Raw genomic sequence first — 25,341 nt, 5'->3', positions numbered from 1 at the left:
TGCAGAACGTGGTTTCACTTAGCCAGAATCCCCCAGTTTCCTCCCACCCATGTCACAGGAAGCACTTTGGTACGTGGTGGATCATTCCTGTTTCTGTCTTCTCAGGTGGCAGCGTAGACAGCGTCTTGTCCCAGATTGCTGCACAGAGGAAGAAAGCAGCTGGATTATCCGAGCAGAAGCCCAGCCAGAGGTCAAGTCCCATTGGGCCAGCACCGGCCCCTAGCTCAGCCGAGCTTCCGGCCTCCCCTGCAGCCGGCAGTGCTCCCAGCAAGGTGCTTGTTCTCTGTCAACTCCTTCTGCTCCTCCTGCTCCACTGTGTCCCATGTGCCAGGAAGCCTGGGCCATGCCACAGTGTGGACAGGGCTAAAGTCAGCCTGGCCCTTTCCAGCCTGGTCGTGGGCTTTCTGGAAAGCTCTGAATCTGTCACCTAAAGGATACATTCACCCCACCCACCTCTTCTCCAGGGGAGGTGCTGCAGTGTTTTGGGCCAGGCATGCCTCAGGTCCCTGCAGGACCAATCACAGAGTGGTCATGTGACTCGTGTCACACAGTGTGTACTGCCAAGAGCCAGGGTAATAGGGACAGGGTTCAGGGGTGGACCCACCAAGCTGGGCCCCAGCCCCAAGATTTATGCTTTGATGGATGTGTGAGAAATTCTCTGCGTTCTCTCCCATCACTGTTAGCTACACACTGGAGTCCCTGGGTCAATAAGAGTTCCATAATTAGCTTTTTTTTTTTTTTTTTTAACAATTTAGCACCAGAAAAATTTCTCTTTCCATACACATTAGCTTACTATTCTGTTCAAGATTATTTGTATAAAGGATCCATATCATTGAATTCCTCTTAAAATTTAGCTTTTGAGATATTTTGGTACACTTTCTTGTATTAGATAGTAAGAATTTGTATAATTATTGTCTTTCTGTTTTTGCATTTTCTGCTAGGAAACTCATAGCTACTTCTTTTTTTTGGGGGGGGGGGGTCTGGTCGTGGGGCCTGAACTCTGGGCCTGGGCACTGTCCCTCAGCTCTTCAGCTCAAGGCTAGCGCTCTACCACTTGAGCCACAGTGCCACTTCCGGCTTTTTTATTTTTTGCTTATGTGGTGCTAGGAATCGAACCCAGGGCCTCATGCATGCAAGGCAAGCGCTCTACCACGGAGCCACCTTCCCAGCCCCTCACAACTACTTCTTAAACTAAGTCTGCTCATCTGGGGTTTTGGACATAATTTTCTTCTCTGTTGTCTAAAATTTTGTTTCTCTCCATATGATTGTAATAGATGTGTTAGCTCTTAGCTTCTTTTAGTTGGTGTTAGGAATAGACAGGTGTATATGTTGTAAACTGTGTTAACTGTTGCTTCACTTGCTGCCCCTGTCATATGTAATTTGTATACATGTATATTCCTCTGTGTATGTGTGTATGTGTGTGTGTGTGTGTGTGTGTGTATTCCTGACACAAATGGGTTGTGTCAAAAGATGGATGTGGGACAGGTTGAATCCATTGATCTCCTGATACTTCTGCTGTAGCCATGTGCTTTAAGCATGGGTTGCTGTTCAGAACTTCAGGTTTGTAGGCTCCACCCTGGCATGACTGACTGCCATTCTGTTCTTCTCCTCAGAGAGCCCATCCCTGCCCTAAATCAAAGGACAATAGGAGTGGGCTTTCTATCACAGGCTCCAGCAGTAAATGGAGATATGAAGTGCTTTTCAAAGGCTCCCTTAGGAAGAATTAGAAATTAGTCTTCATAACAGGAGCCTCCCGGATCTGGTTCTTGTATTTTGCTTAAAACAAGTGGCTTACTGAAATGGTGGGAAGAACAGGGGGCTGGCTTCCCACATGTTTGGCCTTTGGGGACACAGGAAGGGTTGGGGCAGGGATGGGCCTCCACCTCACAGCTCTCTGGAGGCCCCAGGGGCTGGGGAGGAATCAGTATCAGCTTCCTCTTTCCACCCTAAAGCTCAGTGGTTTTGAGCAGGAGCCTGGGCGCTGGGCAGCTCTGAGCTGGGGATGGCTCACCTGCCTGGCCGTCAGCTGGAGTGGCCAGGACAGATGGCCATGCGTGCGCCTGGCAGTGGCTGAAAGCCAGCAAGCTGTGAAAGTGTGCACCCATGCCACCGCCAGGAGCATGGGAGCTGTGAAGCCTTGTGTGGGGCGGTAGGCCGCAAGTTCAGCCACTCTCCTGCCCCAGGAAGCGAGAACCACTCTGGCATTTCTGAGAATCCTGCACCACCCTATCTCTACCCATCCCTTCCATGCCCATCCCAGAGGTGCTGTACTCTGAGATGCACTGATTGCTTCCGGCAACAGAAACCGTGTTGGGGAATGTCCATGCTGGAAGAAGGAGGGGAGAGAATTGTTAAGAGTATGGGCAGCTAGTTGGCAGTGCCTTTCTGTCCTGTCTGTGTGCTCTGGAATACACTGTGGAAAAGGGTGTTGAAGGAATGCCACACGAGGCCTTGCTTCCTGATGGAAAAACTTCTCATCTCTGCTGTGTGATACACAGCAACTTTTAGCAAAAATTACAAGATAAATGGAAAGGCAAGACGAAGAAAAACACTCACAAAGAGCAAAGCTGTGATGAGAATAGGGTACTGTGATGGACTTCTTGGAATTACCAGTCAAGGAGTTTTAAATAATTGTGACTAGTATGACCAAGGCACTCATGGAGAATACAAACACAAGGTCATATGAGTGACTTTTCTTCCTCCTTCTCCTCCTTTCCCCTTCATCTTCCTCCTCCTCCCCCTCATTTTCCTCCTCCTCTTCCCCATCCATCTCCTCTTCTTCTTGTACCTCTTCCTTCTCTTCTACCTCTTCTTTCTCCTTTTCTTCCTTTACCTACTCTTCCTCTACCTCCTCCTCCTCTACCTGCTCTACCTCCTCTTCTTCTTCCTCCCCTTCTACTTCCTTCTCTTATTCTTCATCATTGTCTTCTTTTTCTTTTTCTCCTCCTTCTTCCTGGGTCTTAAACTCTGGTCACCTGCTTGCTATGCAGGTGCTTACTCTACCACTTGAGCCACACCCCAGTCCTTTTGCTTTGAGGGTTTTTTCCCCCAGATAGAATCTTGCACTTTTGCCCAGCAAACCTCCTATACCTTTAACAGACATCTCAAAGTTGACACAGCCAAGGATAAAATGAATGAACTTGAAGATAGATCAGTGGATAAAAATTGCCCTAGATAAAACACAAGATTTTTTTTAAATCCCCAAAAACAGTACAGCATAATTCTGGGCAGTGCTCTAGCATGCAGGAAAAGAGGGAGAGGGAAGAGGGGACAGAAGGATTATTTAAATAATTGCCATCAGCACATGATCAGATCCAATTTATCCAAGAAATGATGGCTCACCATTTCTCCAAATCAGTGACGAATGGGAATCGTCCAGAGCACAGTAAACAGGAAAACTGCAGAAAAGGACACACCTGGATATGCCACATTCAGACTTCGAAAAACAAGGCAAAGAGAAATACCAAAGGCAGCCAAAGTAAAAAGAAATCACATACCAAGAGAAAAAATAAGTATGACGTCAAGCAGACTTGTCAGAAACCACACAAAGCAAAGGCAGTGTCATGATATCTTGAAAGGGCTGTCAGGAAAACAGGGTCATGCTGTCCACTCAGGGAGAGGGGGGAGCCATGTCCTCTTCGGTTTTTCTGGAAGAGATCATGTAGAATCGGTACTACGTTTTTTCCCCTTACTTGTTTAACAAGATTTGCCCTCTAGGTCTGCTATTTTCTCTTTTGGAAGCTTTTACCTTACAAAATTTATTTTAATTTAAGAGATAAGGTTCTGGCCAGGCACTGGTGACTCATGCCTGTAATCCCAGCTACTCAGGAGGCTGAGATCTGAGATGGCAATTCAAAGCCAGCCCTGGCAGGAAAGTCCATGAGACTCTTATCTCCAATAAACCACAAGAAAACTGGAAGTAGCACTGTGGCTCAAGTGGTAGTGCTGGCCTTCAGCAAAATAAGCTCAGGGTCAATACCTGGCCCTGAGTTCAAGCCTCAGGACCAGCACAGAAACAAAGAAGGTTCTATAGACACAGGACTACTTAAGCTATCTATTTTTTTCTTGAGCAAGACTCGTATTCTGTATCTTTCAAGGAATTATCTCATTTGTTGGATTTGCAATATAGAGTTAGCAGTTTTCCTTTATTATTGTTTTCAAGTATGGAGTCAGAAGGGATATCTCCTTACCATTGCTAATACTGGTGATTTGTTACTTCTCTCCCTTGTGTGGTCAATCTGGCTAAAGGTTTGTTAATTTTCTTGAGTTTTCACTGGACCAACTTTCTTTCCTCTATTGTTTTTGTTTTCAGTTTCATTTCTAGGTTATCTATAATTTCCTTCTCCGTGATTTGGGTTTTATCTTTCTCTTATATTCTCTTTAGGGATCTTTCTTCTCTTCTTTTTTTGGGGGTATGAAGGTATGTGGTGGGGCTTTTTGAGACAGGGTCTTGCTGTGTAGTCCATGCTGGCCTCATTATCTGCCTTCTTTGATGTCTTAAGTGCTTGGATTATAGGTATGGATCACCACACCAGTCTTCTCCTTTTCTAGTATAAACGCTTAATGATAGTAGTTGACCTCTAGGTGTAGCTTTTCCTGCGTCCTACCATTTTAACATATTATTTTAACTCTTAAATTTTTTTCACTCCCCTTGAGAATTCCTCCTTGGTTTAGTATTTAGAAGTATTTATTTATTTTTATTTTGCAGTCATTTGAGGGGTTTCCAGAAGTTTCTGTGACTGATTTCTATTTTAATTCCATTTCAGTCTGTTCTTCTGTTTCTTTAAGGGTGTTGATGTCTGTTTTAGGCTGGAAGTGAATCTCGCACTTGCTGGCATTTGAGAACAGAGTATTTGGTTTCTGTCACTGGGGAGGTTCTGTAGTGGCAGCTGACTGTGAGTCTCTGTCTGTTCTGTTGGTCATTAGGACAGTGTGGACGTCCCTTAACTGTGCCTTGTTTTGCTTTTATCATCCCATTCTATCCGTGTTTCTCTCATTTTGTTTTTGAAGTTCTCTATTTTTCTTCCCGCCCCCCTCAGAAACTGGACACCAGCCAGCGGCCTTCATCTGGAACTTCTACCACCTCCAAGAGCACCTCGCCCACCCTCACACCCTCCCCCTCCCCCAAAGGCCACGCAGCCGAGTCCTCTGTGTCCTCCTCCTCCTCCCACAGGCAGTCCAAGAGCAGCGGGGGCTCCAGCAGCGGTACCATCACCGATGAGGGTGAGTAGTACCCCGGGATCCCCAGCCCAGCTGCTTCTCCACACCTGGCGCCCTGAATGTCGAGAGCCATCCTTGGTCAGGATTTTTTTTTTTGTTTGTTTGGTGTTGGCACTGTCCCTGGGTTTCTTTTACTCAAGGCTAATGGGCTGTCACTTGAGCCACAACTCTACTTCTGGCTCTGTGTGTGTGTGTGTGTGTGTGTGTGTGTGTGTGTGTGTGTGTGTGTGTGTGTGTGTGTGTGTGTGTGTGATTAATTAGATATAAGAATTTCATGGATGTTTCTGCCCAGGCTGGCTTCAAACCTCAATTCTCAATCTGAGCCTTCTAAGCAGCTAGGATTGCAGGTGTGAGTTATTGGTACCCCACTCCATGGTCAAGATTTTAAGAACTTAAACATGTCTCTCTTGGGATTTTTGTTTTTGTATTTGTTTTTGTTTTGTGCTGGTGCTAGGGCTTGAACTCAGGGCCTTTTGCCCTTGCTTGTTGTTTTTGCTTCAGAATGGTACCCTATCACTTGAGCCACAGTTCCACTACAGCTTTGTGCTTATTAATTGGAGATAAGTGTCTCATGGACTTTCCTGCCCAGGCTGACTTCAAACCATGATCCTTAAACTTCAGCCTCCTGAGTAGTTCAGATTACAGGTGTGAGCCACCAGCACCTGGTTCACCTTGTGTTTGTCTTTGCTGTGGGAGCAATGTGGTAACTCCCACAAGTGGTTTTTGGATATAGGAAGTCTTGTTTATAGGCTCACACATACACCTGTGGAACTGCTTGTCAGGCTCCAAAACATCTACTTTCCCTGAACCCTGTACAAGTCAGAATTTCTTTTAGGTTGCAAGTGAGGGAATCTTTCTCACATTGGTTTAAGAAAAAAAAGCAAATTTCCTGGCTCAGGTAATAGGGGCAGTCAGGGGTGTGTTTCAGGCATGTCTGGATCCAGGCACCTTGGAGTCTTTCTCTGCATATCTGATAGCTGGCAAGCCGCTTCAGGCCAACCTGGTCATCCTGTTCATTTTGTATCCCTAGCAGAACCAGTGCTGCTTTTTTTCTGTAGGTCCAAGCAAAGCCCTGAGGGAAATGGTCATGACCTTGGCTGGCTATATGTATGAATCCTTCCCTGACCATCCTTGCCTGCCTGTCCCTGTGTCCAGGGGATGGAATGTGGGGCCCCATCCCCGCCCCCTACTCACATGGTGTGGATTAGAAGAGGGTAGGAGATCCTCAAAGTAAAATAGAAATGCTAACCAGGTGCCTGTGGCTCACGCCTCTAACCCTAGCTTCCCAGGCAGCTGAGATCAGAGGACTGAGGTTCAAATCTAGTCAGGGCAGGGAAATCTGTGAGACTCTTAACTTTCATTATCCACCAAAAAAGCTGAAAGTAGAGTTGTAGTAGAGAGTGCCAGCCAACTGTGAAAAAGCTGAAGGACAGCAACGAGGGCTTGAGTTCAAACCCCAGTACACACACACACACAGACACACATTCAAGCCCAGTACACACACACACAGACACACACAGACACACACAGACACACATTCAAACCCAGTACACACACACACACACACACACACACACACACACACACAAACACATTCAAACCCAGTACACACACACACACACACACACACAGACACACACAGACACACATTCAAACCCAGTACACACACACACAGACACACACAGACACACACACAAACACATTCAAACCCAGTACACACACACACACACACACACACAGACACACACAGACACATTCAAACCCAGTACACACACACACAGACACACACAGACAGACACACACACACTGCTGTTTCCAGAAGAAGGAGGAGAGCTGGATATAAGGCAGCAGGAATACTGTGTCTGCTAAAAGCAGGAGAGCCCAGGCGTCTGCTTGTCTGGCCTCCACCCTCCCATTGAGTCCTGGGGGACAGAAGTTGGAGTGGGTGGTAGGCAGGAGTGCAGCTAGCCATGACGCCCAAGAAAGACAAAGGAAGGTGAAGAGAAAAACTCCATCCTTCAGCAATGTCCTGTGGGCCCTGGAGGGGTGGGGCCTCAGGGAGAGCTGGTGAGAGATGGAGCCTGGCAGCCTGAAGAGATGTAGGCACATGTGGGCATCATGTGTACACCCAGGGCAGCGTGGTGTGCTGAGTGGGTTGTGCCCAAGAGCGCTGGGTTGCAATGTGCAGCAGGCACCAGGCTGGACTTGGGGCATGGATGCATGCTGCTGCCAGTGATGTCTGTATTTGGGGTCTCCTCTCATAGTTTTGTGAGTCCAGCACAGCCGTGTATAAAGGCTCAGGAGATGCAGGGGCAGCCCCACCGTGCTTGCCCTCACTTGCCCTGGAGTCAGAGTCTCCTCCCGCATGTTACCCTGCAGGTTCGTGGGTACTGTGGTACCCACCCGTCTCCCAGGTTCGTAGAAGAGGTGCTTCTCTGCTCCACCAAGGAAGAGCCGAGACACAGGGCATCCTGAAGTCTGCCTGTGCCCACTCACACCCCTTTGCAAAGCCCTACCTGGGATGGAAAGAAGACAATGCTGGCTCCTTTCTAACTTCACGCGGCTCATTTAGAAAGCCTCCTTTATCCCTTCTGGAGCTCCTGGAGCCTGTGGCAGGGAGACTGGAGGCTTACAGATCAGGGTCTATCTGTCCCCAACAGCCCTTCTTTCTGATTCCCTTCTGTGAAATGAGTGGTCCTGATTGGGACCTAGCCCCACCTTTCAGCTGTGTCCCCTCCCCGGACACCCCCTGCTAGAAGCAGTGGGACTTGCAGTGCTGCTGCAGTCTGCTTCATGATGGCTTCTTTGGTTGTCGGCAAGTGCCCGCACCTGTGCCCCATGTCACATCAACGCACAGTCACCATCCAGCATCACACAGCCCGGGACGGTTTGCTGGGCTCTCAGCAGTGGGTGTGGGTCAGGCAGGGCTCCAGGAAGAGCAGACCTCAGGGGACTTGGGGTTGGGGGGGAGGGCTAAGATGGGCAGGGGTGCACTGAGGTGCCAGAGCTTGTGTCTGTGTACTGGTGATGATGTTAAACATTAATTTATATGAACTTACAGTTCCATACAGTCTCCCAAATACAAGACATTGACTAGAAATGAAAATAGGTTATTAACCTTTTAGTCCACTTGACCATTGCCCGTGTTCTTGAGATTGTTTCTGTGCATGTGGCGGGCACACGTCTGAGGAGCTGTGGGTCCTGCTGTGCCCCCCCCCCCCAGCTCACTCTCAGGGACAGTCCGATGGGTTGAAATTGCAGAAACTGACACAAACACAAATCAGGACTCAGTGTATTGTTTGGTAGATCAACCACCATAATCTAGACGCTGAGGAAGAAGACATTAATAGCTTGAAAGTGCCTCATGTCTGTAGCCATTATACGGTGAACAGCACAGGGTTTGATTCAACCCAGTTGCTCACAGGAAGTTCCAACATTTTTCTTTGCTGTTGTATTTTCTTCCCTGCTTACGTCAACACCACTATCAGCTAACATGCACGTCAGTTATGCAGCTGGATGTATTTGCTAAGACCCAGTTGGAATTTACAGCAAGGAGTGCTGTATAGTTCATCAGTATTCATTAGCCACACATGGCACATCCTTTGTTGCAGTAAAATCTAAAGGAACTGAACCAGGTCCAGTGGCACACACCCATAATCCCAGCTACTCAGGAGGCAGAGGCAGGAAATCCTCCTGACTTTGAGGCCAGCCAAGGCAAAGTTTGTAAAATCATGCCTCTAAAACAAACTGAAAATAAAAGGGCTAGGGTGGAGCTCCAGTGGTAGAGCAAGTGTGGCCGTGGGTTTAATCCCAGTACAGGGGGCGGGAGGGGGGGGCTGGCTTTCCCTGGAGAACCGTTGTTAAGCAGCACCTGCACTGGCAGTGGAGGAGGCCACCTGTGGAGAGAGCAGCAGGAGCCGAGGTTGGTGTGGGATTGGGAAGGTGCAGTGGATTCAGTGTGGCTCAGGACTGGATTCTCAGTAGCTCTTTGTTCAGAGCCTTCCCCCGTCTCCTGGATGGGGGCCAGCTGTCCTCTCTGTCCAGCCCACTGGCTGGTGGCCCTCACCACAGCACACACCATGGTGAGGGGTTTGCAGTCTGACACCCCCCTCCCCCAGCCAGGCCTTCCTGTACCTCTCTTCCCCTCTGTCAGTGAAGACAGCCTTAGGGCCTGTCTCACCAGCTGGCTATAAAGAGCGATCCCCACACCTCCATGTTGAGGGTGCCCAAGGTGAGCTTCGCCCATCAGTCCATCTTCCCAGTGTTCCCCAGCCACCTCATGACAGGGCACTCTCTCCATCCCCCATCCCCACCATGCACTTGGGCACTTGGCCAGCCACTGCCGATGGTGACTGGGTGAGAAGGAGAAACTGAGGCCCGCCACTCTCTTCTGTGAACTTATCCACTGCCCCCAGGACCTTTGTACTTGCTGTTACCTCTCTCTGAATGCTGCCTTATGCTCTGCCCCCAGATACCTACAGAGCTTGATCCTTCATGTACTGCTTGAATGGCCCCTGGTCAGGGAGACTCTCAGTAGAACAGCATTCTCCTGTGCCCACATCACGCCCACCCTGCTCCTTCCTTCCTTGCTGCTGTGGCCTGTCAGGCTGCACAAGGTTGATCTGTTAAGTCCACAGGGCCTGGCCTGGTAAATCCCTACTGAAGGTGTGGGTACATATTTCTTCCAGCCCCCGTCCCGTACAAAAAAAATTAGTTTTGTTTTCTTTCTTTATCTGTTCTTGGTGGTCCTGGAGCTTGAACTCAGGGCCTGAGCACTGTGCCGAGGTCTCTTTGTGCCTAAGGCCAGCACTCTACCACTTGAGCCACAGTGCTACTTCTGGCTTTTGCTGAGTAGTTCATTGGAGATAAGGGTCTCACAGACTTTCCTGTCTGGGCTGGCTTCAAACCATGATCCTCAGATCTCAGTCTCCTGAGTAGCTAAGATTACAGGCGTGAGCCACTGGTGCCCAGCTTATTTTCATTCTCTATCCTGCCTGCTCTGATCCACATCTTTTCCCCGGAAGGGGCCCTGTGGCCTCTGCCACCCCACTGAGATGTATCCTTCTAAAAGGCCACAGTATCCATGTGCCAGGCCCCCAACCCTAGCCCACAGACTTCTTGCTGCTCTCCGGGCTCTCTCTCAGACAGCCGAGGACTGCAGCCTTAGCCTTGGCAGTGACGCTGGCTGCATTCTTGCACGAGGGGACAGGGTTTCATCTGGAACCCAATCCTTTGACCACTGCCGCCAGAAGGGCCAGCCCTGGCCACGCTTTGTCTTTGCAGCTGGGGTTTCTGGAGGTGGCAGGGGCTGCCTGGCAGGTAAGGGGTGTAGCTGCGGAAGCGAATGCTGTTGCTTTCTGTGTTGGTTTTCTTGTAGAATTTCAGGTGCAATAGGATAACCTCTGTTAATAGAGCTCCAAAGAGCATTCTTGTCACAGTTTACCAAATTCTAAAATGTGGGGTTTTTTTTCTCTGTTTTTCTCCCTCTTCCTCTTAAAGATGAACTGACTGGAATCCTAAAGAAATTATCACTTGAGAAGTACCAGCCCATCTTCGAGGAGCAAGAGGTAAGGGCGGCTGCGTTGGGGGAGGCAGGTCAAGTCTCGGTATAGAAGCACATTGTCTAGCTGCGCTCCTTCCCTCGAGGCAGCAGAGGAAGTGTCCTGGGGTCTGTATATCAGCCCGGCACCATGAGCTCCTGCGGGCTTCATGATCATTGAACTTTGTCAGTTGGAGCCCTGCTCTGTGTCTCTCCTGAAAATGGGTTTGGCTGGCAGGCTTAAAGGGGCCCAAGCAGATCCTGCAGAGCTTGAACAGATGACTCACACCGGCTGTGGGTCATCGAAGCTTCCTGTCCACTTACAAGCGCCTAAAGTCACCTGTAAAATACATGGCTTGCCAGGTGCTGGTGGCTCGTGCCTGTAATCCTAGCTACTCAGGAGGCTGAGATCTGAGAATCATGGCTCAAAGCCAGCCTGGACAGGGAAAGGTCATGAGACTCTTATCTCCAATTAACCACTCACAAAACTAGAAGTGGAACTGTGGCTCAGAAACCAGAAGTGGAACTGTGGCTCTACTGTGGTAGAGTACTAGCCTTGAGCAAAAGAGCCCAGATCCTGAGGTTAAGCCCTATGACTGACAAAACAAAAACAAAAAAAACCCCATGACTCTTCTAGGCAGGCATCTTATGAAAATGTTCCAGAGTTAGCAGGTGATCTGAGGCCCACTCCTAGGGGTGTCCTGAGGAAGTGGAGACAGGGGCCACATGGAACCTGTACACAGACATCCTCAGCCTGTGAAGCTTCCCAGCCCAAAGTGCAAACAGCTCAAGTGTGTGTCACAAAGGTGAAATAATATCTCTGGAGAGGGAATAGTACTTAGCCATTAAAAAGAGAAATACTGGTCTGGGCACTGGTGGCTCACACCCATAACCGTAGCTACTCAGGAGGCAGAGTTCTGAGGATTGCAGTTCAAAGCCAGCCCAGGCCACAAAGTCCGTGAGACTCTTCTCTCCAGAAAACAGGACGTGGCACTGTGGTTTAAAATGGTAGACTGCTAGCCTTGAGCAAAAAGAGCTCAGGGACAGCAACCAGGCTCTTGAGTTCAAGCCCTACAGCCAACCAAAAAGGGAGAGAGAAAGAGGGGGGGGGGAAAGGGAGAGAAATACTGGCCTATGCTAAGTGAAAACAAAAACAGTCACAGAGGCCATGTTAGGGTGTGGGTGTGGTTCTGTTTATAGGAAGGCTTCACAGAGACAGAAGGCAGGGTAATGGGTGCGAGGGATTGCGGGGGAGGGCAGGGTTTCTTTTAGGGCATGATGGAAATGTCCTGACGCTGAGCGTGTGTAGCTGTGACCAAACCGCAGGTCACAAGTTGTATCATAGATGAATTACATCCCAATAACAACTGTCACAAAAGCGAGTGTGTTAGCCAAATAAAACCTCAGGCCAGCAGCACAGGGTGGGTGGGGGAGATCCCAGGCTCAGCGTGTGAACTCTGTCCTCAGTACAGTGGCTCTCCGGAGAGCCACCTAGCACCCCAGCAAGCTGCGGGTGCGTTTGAGGTGTCTGTGTCCTGGTTCAGGAGGTGGCCGGGTGGGTGCCTCTCTTCCTTGTGTCCTGACTCTCTCTGCGGTGTCCTGACTGTCCTTCCTGCCTCTGGCCATTTGCAAGGGTCGTGAGGGTTTTTTCCATTTCTGAGAATTCTTTCCTGGTTGGTGTTGCTCTCCCGCCTGGAGCTCTGGCCGGGTATGCCCAGCACACCTCCCTCCGAGCAGACCTCCACTCCCCCACAGCGTCCATTTTAGGAGGTCACGTTCATTCTGACATTTCCCCCCACTCTGTTGGCATGCTGGGGTCCCGGTCAGGCCTGGCTCGGAGCTGCTGCACCTGCCAGGCGCAGGGGGGGGGGGGCGGGTTCCCACTGAAGTCCTTCAGGGTCAGGAGGCAGAGTGCGCAGATTTGCGGTGGAGACAGGGAGGCACTGGAACCCGCAGCAGGGCCTGGAGAGTCTGGAGGCTCCCACCCGCCCTGGGTGGGTGTCAGGTCTGCACCTGCGCAGGCACCTGCTCTGTCAGAAGCTCCGTGCAGCCGTGCCCTCTGGGGACTGCCCTCTGTGAAACTCATCAGCTGGCTGGAGCTGGGATGTTCTCCCCCCCCCCCCCCACCGCGAGCACTCACACCTAGTGCTCCCATGGAGGCTTTAGTGGAAGCGAGAGTTAACCCATCCATTGCCCAGTCCCCTTGCAGAGTGCCTGGTGTGTGAATAGCCCTCCCCTGCGCCCAGTGCAGGAAACAGCCCTGTCATTATGCACTCAGCCATCAGATTAGGAAACAAGGTACCCCGTGTTCTCGTCTTGTCTGAATTAAACTCAAGACTCACGGATCACCTTTTTACCTGTATTAGAACAGATCAGATGTGGCTCCATCTATTAAAATAAAACCGAAATAACTATGATCAAATAGATTATTTCTGCCTTGGAGAGAAGTCATCCAGGATCCTTCCAGCTCTCTGCTCCACCATTACTAAGTGTGCAGCTCTCATTTCCTAAGTCAGTGTGGCTGCCAGAGCTCCAACCATCACATCTGCATTCCACATGCACTACAGGGTATATAGGATAGAAAGCTGCCTGGGCAGGGAAGCCTATTCTCTGTCCGACTCCTCACACTGAGGCTGTGGTTATCCCATGTGTGGGTGATGAGTATGCTTCCTTCATCCCATCTTGCAAGGGGCCTGTGAGCTTCTCTCTTGGAGCAGAGTCCGGGCTGCCTTTCCAGGCCCAGGCCTGGCTGAGGCTGGTAGCGCTTGGATCTGCTAGTTTGGCCTCTCTGCCTCCACTCTCCCCAGCCTTGCTTTCCTTTCTTGCTTCTGCGTATTTTCTCTGTCTTTTCGCAGTCTGCACCTCTCTTGTCCGCTGGGAAACCCGGTGAGTACTTGCGCGTGCCCACACCTTCCCGGGTGGCATCCAGTGTTGGGAATCGCGGTAGCATGGGGACTAGCTTCCAGAGGCCGGACTTGGCGCCCACCCTCTGGCAGCCCAGGTTCCCGTTCTGAGATGGATCATCCTTGCTCTTGTGCTTTTAAGGGTCTCTCCATTTGGAAAGCCAAGGGCTGGGCTGGGTGGAGTCAGGAAGTGTAAAGCCAGGGCTGGGAGGTGGCCAGTCAGGATCAGTCACCAGTATTTCGGCTGTGTTGGCATGGCGATAGATCCCTCCCCTCTGCCCCCCTCCCCCCCCAGGTGGACATGGAAGCGTTCCTTACACTCACCGATGGCGACCTGCAGGAGCTGGGCATTAAGACCGACGGGTCCCGACAACAGATCCTGGCAGCCATCTCCGAGCTGAACGCAGGCAAGGTACCGTCCTTCTCCGCCTGCCTTCTTTTCCTTGTTGGGACCCCTGAGCCCCTCACGCAGGTCCTGGGGCCTTTGTGGCCAATGGACCACGGGTGGCACCCTTGGAACAAGCCCTTAGCACCTCCCCGTGCGACCTGTTTCTTCTCCCCACATCTCTCCCTGCATGGTGGTCGCTCAACTAAACTAAAACAATCCCTCCGGGGAGTTCAACCCATGGCAGGGGGCGTCACCCTTGGCAGCAGTGGGGAGCAGAGCCCTGGGCACAGGCAGGGCTGGCACCCGGGCAGGGCCTGCCCATTCGGAGCGCTCGGCGCCTGCAGGGTGCAGTGATGGCACCCCGAGCTGCCAACCGCCGTCACTGATGTGGCCACCCATGTGTCTGTCTAATGTTGAACGTCTGCTCATCCGCTTTAAAGCTAACACATCAGCAGGCAGGCACACACACCAGAGAGGGCCCCAGGAAGGCGCGGCCTCCCGCCTCAGACCTGCGGCTTACCTGTCCACGATGGCACCTTGTCAGTGCGTGAATAGGACCGTTGTGGGCAGCTCTGCCTTCGGCCCTTTCCTACCCCTTTGCTCTTGCTCCCCTTCCATGGAGGTGCCGGCGGCTGTCCCTCGAGCCGGCGTCCGGGAGCACAGCCGCTTTCCTGTTCTCTGCGTCCGCCCAGACGGTGCACAGCGGACCAGCCAGACGTGCCGCACCAGCAGCAGATAAATACTGACAGGACTCTTTACCTTTCGCAAGTCACTCACACACCAGTCCTCACGGCAGCCTTGGCCCCGGGGCCTCACACCTGCGGGGTCTGGCTGGCAAGGCAGCAGAGGCCCCAGCAGTGGCCCCTGGCTTCCAGACCAGCACGGCTTCTGCTCTGCCCTTAGACTTGGAGCCCGGGGGGACGGTGGGGGGGGGGTGGCAGGCAGAAGCTGTTTCACCACTAGAGTTAGGAAGAGCATCATCCAGAGAACTGGTGTGCAGGGTGGCTCCCGAGGGCGGCTCAGCCCTAGCCATCACCAGTTGCCACGCAGGGTGCCACTCGCTGTGCGCCTGCCCTGCCAGGTGGTGTGGGAATGTTGAAAGTTCAGCCTCACACTGTCCACGTCCACGGAACTGCTCACAGCATCCACGGTGCGACTCCCGGGAGCCCTCACACCGCAGGAGGCCGCGCCCTGATAGGAACCCCTGGGTAGAACAAGAGAGTTAGACCAGGCTGAAGGCAACACATGTGCAAAGGCCCTGGGGTGAAGAGACGTGTGGTATACTGAAAAAGGGAGGGAGTGGCTGGGGCTCAGAGAATAGGAGTTGGGTGTGAAGGGCAGAGGGCCCCAGGGCAGTCAGGGTGACTCAGTAGAATATGGGCAAAGGGCTTTGGGAAGGAGGCGGTGATTGGTGTTTGGGGCTGTGGAGTTGGAGTGGTCTCTAGAGGGCAGATAGCGGGAGAGACGGGCAGCAAAGGAGCTTAGGCCAATCAAGAGAGGGAGCCAGGAAAGGCTGTGGATATGAGGCCCTGTGAGGACTGGCGGGAGCAGCAGAGCCTGCTCTCCACGGTGGCTGGGGATGGCAGAAGGAAGACAGATGGAGCTGGTGTGCAGCCTAGGGACGCATAACTTCCCTTCAGAGTGAGCAGGGCCACACCCTCAGCTCAGGCCACAGGAGGACATTTGTCTTTGGGCAGTCTGGAACTTTCTGTGGCCTCTCTCTGAATCGGCACCCCGGCTCCCTGCTTCGTCTGGGCCTCTCCTCACGCATTGCCCAGGGCCCTGTCACAAGCACAAGGGGCAGCTACCGGCAGTGCTTCCTGGGGACCCAGCTCACTAGCTCCCACCCAGATTCTCGTCAAGCCTCTGCGGTGCAGGACCAAGGTGCTGCCCAGGCCCACTCATGCTCTTCCCGTGGGTGGTCCCAGCCTGCCACGCCAGGCACGCCACAGCAGCTGGCGAGAGGGGCAGGGTGGTGTGGGGGGGGTCCCCTTCCTGGGGATGATAGTACCAAGTAAAGTCAGAGTGCGTGGTAGAGAAAGCTGTGCTGGGGAGAAGCTGAACATGATAAAGGGTCAATCTTACCAGCTTTGTCCTGTTCCTAGAATGCACAAATGACTGCCCAGGCCACAAATGGCTCACAGAGCCCTGAAGATGCCCAGCCCCGGTCACTCGGGGCCCAAGCTGCCTGACCTTGCATTCGGGTCTCCTGCCTCTGACTGCTGTGGGGCGGGAGCTCCTCCTCCCCGTCACACAAGCCTTTGCCAAGACTGCATTAGTGTGGCTCAAATGCCCAGAACACAACTGAGAACACAGACCCCGACCCGGGCTCTGCTTACCCACCAGGGCCACAGCACCCAGGGGCCATAGAAACACAAGGAACATTCTAAAGAAATGAAATGGGCGCCAGGCACCCACTGGCTCTCTCACACCTGTAATCCTAGCTACTCTAGAGGCTGAGATCTGAGGATCACCGTTTGGTGCCAGTCTGGTCAGGAAAGTATGTGTGAGACTCTTTATTTCCAATTGACCACCAAAAAGCCAGAAGTGCAGCTGTGGCTCAAGTGGTAGAGTACCAGCCTTGAGCAAAAAAAAGCCTAGGGACAGCATCCAGGACCTGAGTTCAAGCCCTGGTATTGGTACATGAAAGGAAGGGAGGGAGGGAAGGAGATGGAAGGAAGGAAAGAAGAAAAGAAGGAAAGAAGGAAGGAAGGAAGGAATTAGAAATGCTCAACATGCTTTTGTGCAGGAATCTTTTGGCTATGTGTATATACTTGGCACAGGTTGTGATAGAAAATGCATTTCTTACACTATCAAGAAAACATTTGGGGGAACAATTTGAGTGCTGCAGCCTCAAAAAAATGATCAAGAACCTAGCTCCCAAATAATGGAATATCAGCAAATAGAGCAGGCACCATATCATTACCAGAGTGCTGTGGACTCTCCGCGTTAGTCATGAAACCACCAGCCAAGACTCCCCCACCCCCCACAAGTTGTAGTATGGGCTTGAGTCTGCAAATTAGTATAGTGTTTTCAAATGGGATGCGTGTTACTGCCTCACCAGAAACTGCTCATATAAGGCTTGTCCTCAGTCCTGTGCCGTTGTTTCCTGCTGTTTCCCTTCTCACGACTGTCATCTTACTAAGCTTTCACAGTACCAGAATGGAGATTCCTGTTTTAACAATTGTGAACATTTTTTATTGTTGTTCTGAGAGGTTTCAGTTCAACGTGGCAGTTTATGAGTGCAATGGATTTGATCAGTGTCACCCCCTCCTTCCCCCCGCAACTCTCCCACCCTCCCTGTCCCCTCAGCTTACCTGCTCCATGTCCACACATGCTCACTGAATGCTGTGACTGCCTTCACCCCTGCCTGTCCCCATTTGGCTGACCTCCCCACCCACGTTCCATCCTGTTCAACTGTAACTTGTTCAAAGGAGTAACCCCATGGGAATCCTCCCCTGTGTATACCATACTTTAGTTCACATGCATGGAAACAGCCCAGAGGCCCTTTACGGACAAATGGATGGAGAAAATGGTGTGTGTGTGTGTGTGTGTGTGTGTGTGTGTGTGTGTGTGTGTGTATAGGTGTATAAATGCACAGGTATGTACACCTGCACAGTGCATGCACACACATGTATACATGCCTCTGTGTGCACATACACACATGTATATATGTATATAGGCACAATGGGATTTTACTCACCATCAGGAGGAATGATGTGTCATTTTCAGAGAAATGGATGGACCTGGAAAAGATTATGTTAAGTGAAGTAAGTCAGTCTCAGAGAAACAAAGGGTACATGTTTTCTTATAGGAGAATTTTTTTAAAAAAAGAAACCACCATCAACCCATCAACCTGGCTGACACCAATGCTGACACTGTTCCTTTTGAGGCAGATTACTTGCAGTGTGTTGTGCCAAATTGGTTGTGTGTGTGTGTGTGTGCGCATGCATGCTTGCGTGCTTGTGCGTGTGTGTGTGTGTGTGTGTGTGTGTGTGGTGTGTGTGTGTGAGAATGTGGCTGAGATAAATTTGAGTCTATAATTTTATATGTTGCTTTCTTTGTTGAACATGAAATCTATACAACTATCTATTTGACTAAGAACTCTTTAGGGGAGTTTTTTGTTGTTTCTTGAGGGTTTTTTTTGGGGGGGGGGTCCAGTCATGGGGCCTGAACTCTGGGCCTGGGCACTGTCCCTCAGCTCTTCAGCTCAAGGCTAGTACTCTACCATTTGAGCCATAGCGCCACTTCCGGCTTTTTTCTTTTTGCTTATGTGGTGCTGAGGAATCGAACCCAGGGCCTCAGGCATGCAAAGCAAGCGCTCTACCACTGAGCCACCTTCCCAGCCCTTTTTTTTTTTTTTTTAACAGATTCTCACTGTCTCAAACTCTAGATCCTCTGACCTTATCCTCCTGAGTGCTGGGATTACAGGCGTGTACCACCATGTCTGGCAGAACTCTTTTTAACATAATACATTTACATAGATGTGCTTAAATTAATTTTTCCAAATTAATTTTGGAATTCCCCACTTGTTGGCTGGGTGGATACAGCAGACAACTAGTTTCCTGGCTAGTTTCCTGAGGGTCTTTCTCAGGGTAAACTTCTATTTTTTATTTATTTATTTATTTTGGGCCGGTCATGGGGCCTGAACTCTGGGCCTGAGTGCTATCCCTCAGCTCTTCAGCTCAAGGCTAGCGCTCTACCACTTGAGCCACAGGGCCACTTCCAGCTTTTTTCTTTTTGCTTGTATGGTGCTGAGGAATCGAACCCAGGGCCTCTGGCATGCAAGGCATGCGCTCTACCACTGAGCCAACTTCCCAGCCCTCTCAGGGTAAACTTCTAAAACAGGACCCTGGAGTCAGAGAGCATCTGGCTTCCCTGAATCCTGGCTGAGTCCTGTCAACTTCTTCTTGGTTATTATTGATCTAACAGGCTCAAAAAAAAAATCTTTGCCCTTGGCTCATTTACATTTCTTTAAATACTTGATGTGTTGAACCCTTTTCCCCTATAGTTAATGACTATTTGTTATTTTCCGTTTGGAACTCACCAGACTGGCCTCTGGAAAGTCAGTGGTTCTTACAAAGAAAGTATCATCATCTTCAGTTGGGCAGATGGTGGGAGGTGAGGGGGTGTGATGATTCCTTAAATCACCTGCAGCATTGTCCTAAGGTTAGCAAGTAGTGAGCCCTAGAATCCCAATTTCCCAACCCATTTCTCAGACACATAAGGCTTAGGTGGCACTTAATAATAAAGTAACTGTCATCCCTCAGTTTACCTCTTCACCCTCAGCTTGCCCTGGGCTGGCCCCATGCATCACTCAGATTGAGCTCCCTAGCAGCCACGCATGGTTAAAGTGTTCCATTTTATACACACAGGAGCTCAGTAGAGCCAGGGGTGGGGTGAGTATCAGGTGCCACTGCCATCGCTGGTGGGCAGAGCACCAGGTCCCCTATGCCTGTCCTGACCCCGCAGTCTGGAGACTTGTGTGGATGGACTTACGGTTATTGTCAAGGACCAGCATAAGGGGCGAACCTTTACTGTCCTCTCAGTGCAACGTCCATGAGCAGGGTGTAGAGAGGGGCCCCATGGGGTGGGGAGCTCATGAAATAAAGAAAAAGGAAGTTTAAAGTCTGGGCTTATTTCATGGACAGGTCTTACTCTTAGCAGAAGAAAATCTGCCCAAGATTATATTTTTTGTAGTTGTTGTTGTTTTTGGTTGGTCGTGGGGCTTGAACTCTGGGCTTGGGCCTTGTCCCTTGGCTCTTCAGCTCAAGGCGAGAGCTCTACCACTTGAGCCACAGTACCACTTTCAGTTTTCTGGTGGTTTATTGGAGATAAGAGTCTCACAGTCTGGCTTTGAACCGTGATCCTCAGATCTCAGCCTCCTGAGTAGCTAGGATTACAGGCATGAGCCATTGGTACCCAGCCGGTTATATGTTTTTAATTTGCTATATTCCAACCACATCTTTTTTCATTCATGTTCCATGTACCCTGCCCTCCTCTGAGGTCAGCCCCTGCCTGTCTCTCAGTGTCCACACGGACCCCAGGGCAGCAACGCCCATCTGAGGTACTATTACTGCTGAGAAAACCAAGACCCAGAGACATTAAATATCTTGCTCAACTTCCCTCACCTTGCAAAAGTGGAGAGATGGGACTTGAACCTGGGCTGTTTGACTCTTTTCTGTTCTTAACCTCTGAGTTCTGCCACCTAGGATCCAGACATGTCCACCCTCTTCACTCACCTTAAGACATGGACTTGGAAATGCTCTGGAAATCAGACCTGGAAGATTTTATCACAGAGCCAAAAAGATGGGGAACCCTTGCATCAGCCCAGCTGCACCGTGTTCCTCTTTGCCCAGGAAATGGAATCCCACACCCAGGAACCTCTCCAGCACTGACAGCTGCCATTGTGGGTGCTGGAGGAGCTTCTTACTCAGTCATTTTTATTAAACTCTTTCAATTAGATCATTTTATTTCCCTCAAGACGCCCATGGGTTTTTCAAGTATGAGTTGTACATTAACAACACTGTGTCAATTGAATTAATGGTTAAAAGATTTAACAAGACTTTCTGTGTCTGTTTTCAATTTCCTCCACAGGGGCGTGAGAGACAAATCCTACAGGAAACCATCCACAACTTCCATTCTTCCTTTGAGAGCAGCGCCAGCAACACCAGGGCCCCAGGCAACAGGCCCTGTACGTGATCCTCTGGCGTGCCACCTGCGTGAGCTCTCTGAGCCCCCTGCCCCTGAAATAGCCAGTTCCAGCCCAGAACCTGGAAACAAGCCATTTCTGTCGCACCACTGGGTATTGTTCCCTCTGCCTGTTGTTCCCTCTGCTGGGAACATCAGTTGGTGTTGCTTGGTGCTGTAACCAATTTGGCACTCATAGGTACTGGGTTTCCCCTAACAGTCCAGTTCGGTCTCCCGGTTGGCCTATGGTTTCACACAGTGACTCAGGGCGCCAGCTCCTTTCCTCTGGTGCCCTGAATCCCTGCGAGCCTCTGCATTCTGCTTCTGCCTAGAAGAAGGGAAAGGGGCAGTAGAGACAGACTACACAGCCACTTCTCCACTGCCCTTAACTGACGCAAGCATAAACACCTGCTTACATTTTATTGGCCACTGAGTGTCACCTGGCCCCACCTGGAAGCAAAGGGGGCTGGGAAATGTAGTTTCTTCCTCTAGCTTTCCGGCTACCCTCTAAACTCAGAGTAAGATGAGCATTTAGGGGTTGGTAGACGATTAGCCCTCCCCACTACATCTTGCCTTAAAACTTTAAACTCATTCCTTGTGTCCAGGTCACCTCCCAGGTAAAGCCTTGCTCGGTACTTGCACTCTGGGTTCTTCCAACCACTTTCTGTGTTCTTCACTCCATGTGTCCAATGCATTTGTCTTTACTACAAAGACAGCCATTTGTAGAGGAGATGAGAGGAGGTCCACAACATGGCTCTCTCCTACCTGGCCTTCCTGCAGGGTAGAGTACCAGGCAAAATGGGGCTCAGGTTCCCTGTCATGTCATGTTCTAAACTCTCATTCAGGCACACAGGAGAGACGGGAGCTTTGTGTTGTGAAAGGACTTTGGGGCAGGCCTGACCTTTCCCCAGTTGCAGCTGGGAAAGGATGGAGAAGATCACACCTATCACCTTCCTCACTGCATTCCCGTGGCTCCAGTGGCTGCTTCTCTAAGGTGCTTGGTGTCAAAGAGTTCTGGGCCTTGATGAGCCCTTCCTGGAACTCTTTTTGCCCCACAGGCCCCTAGCCCACCTCCGGGAAGCTATCCCTTTCTACAAGCAGTGTTCCCTCTCCCCTGGTTCCATGACCTGGTGCCTCCTGGGAACAGTTGCACAGGTCTTAATGAGGGGGCGGTGTGTGTGCTCAGGGAGGTTTGGCAGACTCGGTGGAAGCCAACCTGCACACTGCGCTCACTGCAGAGTCTCTTGGTACCTTCAGCACACTTGGTACCTTCAGTACTGTCACAGGGCCATGAAGCTTCTAGCATTTGCACGTTAGTCTTATATGATGCTCTTGCAAACCCTGGACACCACTGGGAAACACTGCTTTTGTTGGACGGGGGCAGCCAGGCAGCCTCAGCCCTGGGAGCAGGCAGGGGATGCTCAGGGCTTCAGCCAGGCTGGGGCCGTTGGGAAGCAGCTCTCCAGAGGAAGCCTGCTTGGCAGTGGGGTAGCAGGGTGAGGGAGCCCACTGAATCTGAGATGGGTCTCTGTCCTGCAGAGTAAGGGAGTTGTTTCCCAGCAGGCAAGCTGTGTCCCACTACTGAGTGCCAGGGGTCCAAGCCCTGCTAGCCAGACCATCATACAGAGGCCAGCAGGCTCTCTGTTCATGGGCTGTTCATCATGGTGCCGCAGCCTCAGGCCTGCTCTGCACCACTCTCCCCAGCCCTCCAGAGCCATAGGCTTACAGAGGAGACAGGCACGTGGGAAGGACAGTGAGTGTGAGGCTTCTCATGACGCCGGTGTGCAGAAGCAAGGAACAGGGCATGGGGACAGTCCTTTCTGAGAGCTCAGGCTTGGCTTGGTTGGCCTAGGAGGAGAGCTGGAGCTACTTCTAAAGGCAAGTGTGGGCACAGCCACAGGTAAGGAAGAGAATGGGCGCCCAGGCCAGGAACAATGCTATGAAGGCAGAGATCCCCTGTGTGAACTGTGCATCAGTGGGCAGGGGTGAGCTAGGCACTTGTGCTATGAAGGCAGAGATCCCCTGTGTGAACTGTGCATCAGTGGGCAGGGGTGAACTAGGCATTTGTTTTTCTGATTTTCTGCGTATAATGGTGTGACCCTAGAACTAACAATGGACATAGAGTAAGACCTCGCTTGGTTTTGGTTCAGCCACTCCTTGGATTACCAGGCATGCATCTTCATCTCGTTTTCCCTTTTGAGAAAGGAGACTGGAAAAAGTCCTTTCACCCTGGAGCAGAGCTGATTGGAGGGGTCTCAAAGACAGTTACATGTTTTAAATCTTTCCCTCTTGTTTGCTTCTCTGCTTCAACGTAGCCATGGCCGGATGGGTGAGACCAGAAGAAGCAGCTTCCAGCAAGAGGTAACAGCTGCTGACGTGGTCCTGCCGGCATTGGAGCGCTGAAGATACAAGGGCCAGCCAGTGACTTCCTGCCCTTCGGTGTGTCTGACCTGGGAACTCCCAGCAAAGAAATCATGGGAGCTGATTCGGTAGAGTGGGCAGTTTGCTTCTGTCTTGGAGCTACCCAAAAATGTACAGACCAGGCCCCGGGCTGGTGGCTGCAGACATCTACCCTGAGCTGGGCTTCCAAGTAAGCCCCACTGCCAGGGCCTGGGACTTTCCTGAAAAGATGGATTCTGCATCCCAGATGAAGGAGATGTCGACATCAGGGCATACATGGAATACTTTGCTGTGGCCATCCCTGTCGGTTTCAAGCAAGCTAATGTCATCTTGCAAACCAGGGCATCCTGTTGAACATATGAGACTGGGTGTTCCTCCACCTAATAAAGTTAGAGCCACATTCTGCAGGAATGGCTGGGGGTAGGTGGGCAGGGAGTGGATCTCCTTTCAGGGGAGCTGGGTGTAGAGCCTTCTTTCATTAAGGATTTTGTGCTCATGGCCCAGATGTTTCCTGAAGGCTTGCTGGGCTCCCCAATGGCCTTGGAACTCTATTTCTCCTAAGAACAGACTTAGAGCTGGTCTCAATTTCAGCTCAGCAGAGAAGCCAGACCCAAACAGATGATGGTTCACCAAAGCTTAGGGATGACAGACAGGGAATGTAGCATGGTACAGAAGAGTTCCCTCCGTGGGCCAGCTGTCATGAAGATCCCCTCCCAGCATAGTGAACGGAAAGAGATGATGGAAGATTTCTCTCCGGGGCTTCCATGGCTACCCTCGGGGAGGCTGCTGGTGGCTGAGAAGACCACCACTATCCACTGGTCAGAGACCAGGATGTCATTTTGCTTTAGCCTTGTGGAGCTGGTTTCCACTGCCTTTCAGCAAACATTTGTTATTATATTATTGGTTGTTTTCATGCAGGGACTTGATGTTTCTAGTTGCATTTGCCAAACTGCTTCTATTAAAAAGTGGTGAGTTCTACTCATTTGTTGCTCATCAGTGGTATAAATGCTGCCTGGGTTTTCTCTCGTGTAGCTGTTAGGGGGTGAACCCCTGGGCTGCTGGATGGTTGTTTCTGTGTGTCTCATCTCCACAATTACCCAGAGAGGCAGTTCTAACATTCCTGTTGGTTTGGTGACTATGGCATACCAGTGGGCACTGGCTTTGTCAAGGTCAAACACAGCCAACAAGGTCAGCTTTGGTTCGAATGCAGATCTCATTTTAGAATATACATTCCCTTCATGATGTCTTGCTGCCTGTCAGCAGCAAGTAATCCAGCCAACAACAAAACAAGCAAATGACACCTTGCTAGTTAGGCCCTGCAGCTTGTTCGTGAGAGGGGTATGCGGTGAGCTATAAATAGCTCGGAGGTTCTCTTTTGTTTCTATCAAGAATCCCACTCTGTCCTTGATCTCTGATTTCAGTACCTCCTGTTGGCAGGCTTTGCCATGAGGAACATTAAGAACAAAAGTGCATTGAGGCTGTGGCATGGAGCCATTTCCCCCATGAGCAGGAACACTGGGAGGAGATGTCTTTCCAGGTGGGCACAGAGGCTAGGTGAAGTTCAGCTGTGGTCCGGTGGACTAGACAGGTGTACCCAGATGCCAAGATAAAGTGAAAGCAAGAGGAAAAGACCATGTATGAGGCAAGTGTTCTTGGTGTTCATTTTATAGAGTCATCCTTGATCCTAACCAAGTCCTTCCTACTTCAGGAAGAGTTGGATGCAGTGATGGTAGCTTCATTTTTTCGGGTTTTTGTTTTTTTCCTTACTGGTGAGTGAAGCCTACAAGTCCAAGCCCCCATCTAGCTCTGTGGCTCTGTGACAGAATAAAAAGGGCAGTAGTTCTTCAATAAGTTAAACATGGAATGGCCACATAACCAACCTAGCATTTCCATTCTCAGCTATGTACCCAAAAGAATGGAAGATAAGCATTTGCAGAAGAAGAGCTTGTATGTAAATGTGTAGAGACAACTTGGTGCCGTCTCTAGGTGAATGAACTCATGATGTGTTCTGTTCACAGAACAGACCTGCACAGCCATAGGCAGGAACAGAGTTCTGTGACCTGGTTCGGCCTGGATGAGCCCTGAAAACACACACGCTATGGGAGAGCACGTACACACGGATGTCTACACACTGCTTGGCTCCGTGATCCGAATGCCCACCATCAGCAATCCAGAGATGGAAAGCCAATGAGTGGTTGTCA

General features: G+C 50.7%; 1 protein-coding gene across 1 annotated transcript in view; it reads left to right on the top strand.

Annotated features, from left to right (window-relative positions):
- The window catches only part of Anks6 (ankyrin repeat and sterile alpha motif domain containing 6), a 53,505-nt gene extending 29,383 nt beyond the window's left edge, over nucleotides 1-24,122 (top strand). Inside the window, exons 11-16 of the mRNA XM_042697709.1 lie at nucleotides 106-272; nucleotides 5,040-5,223; nucleotides 10,720-10,787; nucleotides 13,958-14,074; nucleotides 20,648-20,744; nucleotides 23,056-24,122. Coding sequence (XP_042553643.1) covers nucleotides 106-272; nucleotides 5,040-5,223; nucleotides 10,720-10,787; nucleotides 13,958-14,074; nucleotides 20,648-20,744; nucleotides 23,056-23,105 — 683 coding nt within the window. The 3' untranslated portion in view covers nucleotides 23,106-24,122. The remainder of the gene's footprint in view (nucleotides 1-105; nucleotides 273-5,039; nucleotides 5,224-10,719; nucleotides 10,788-13,957; nucleotides 14,075-20,647; nucleotides 20,745-23,055) is intronic.
- Nucleotides 24,123-25,341: the final 1,219 nt, after the last annotated feature.

The sequence above is a fragment of the Dipodomys spectabilis genome, unplaced genomic scaffold, assembly GCF_019054845.1.
Source record: "Dipodomys spectabilis isolate Male_0828 unplaced genomic scaffold, ASM1905484v1 ptg000006l, whole genome shotgun sequence".
NCBI lineage: Eukaryota > Metazoa > Chordata > Mammalia > Rodentia > Heteromyidae > Dipodomys > Dipodomys spectabilis.
This window is presented reverse-complemented; position numbering and strand designations above follow the sequence as displayed.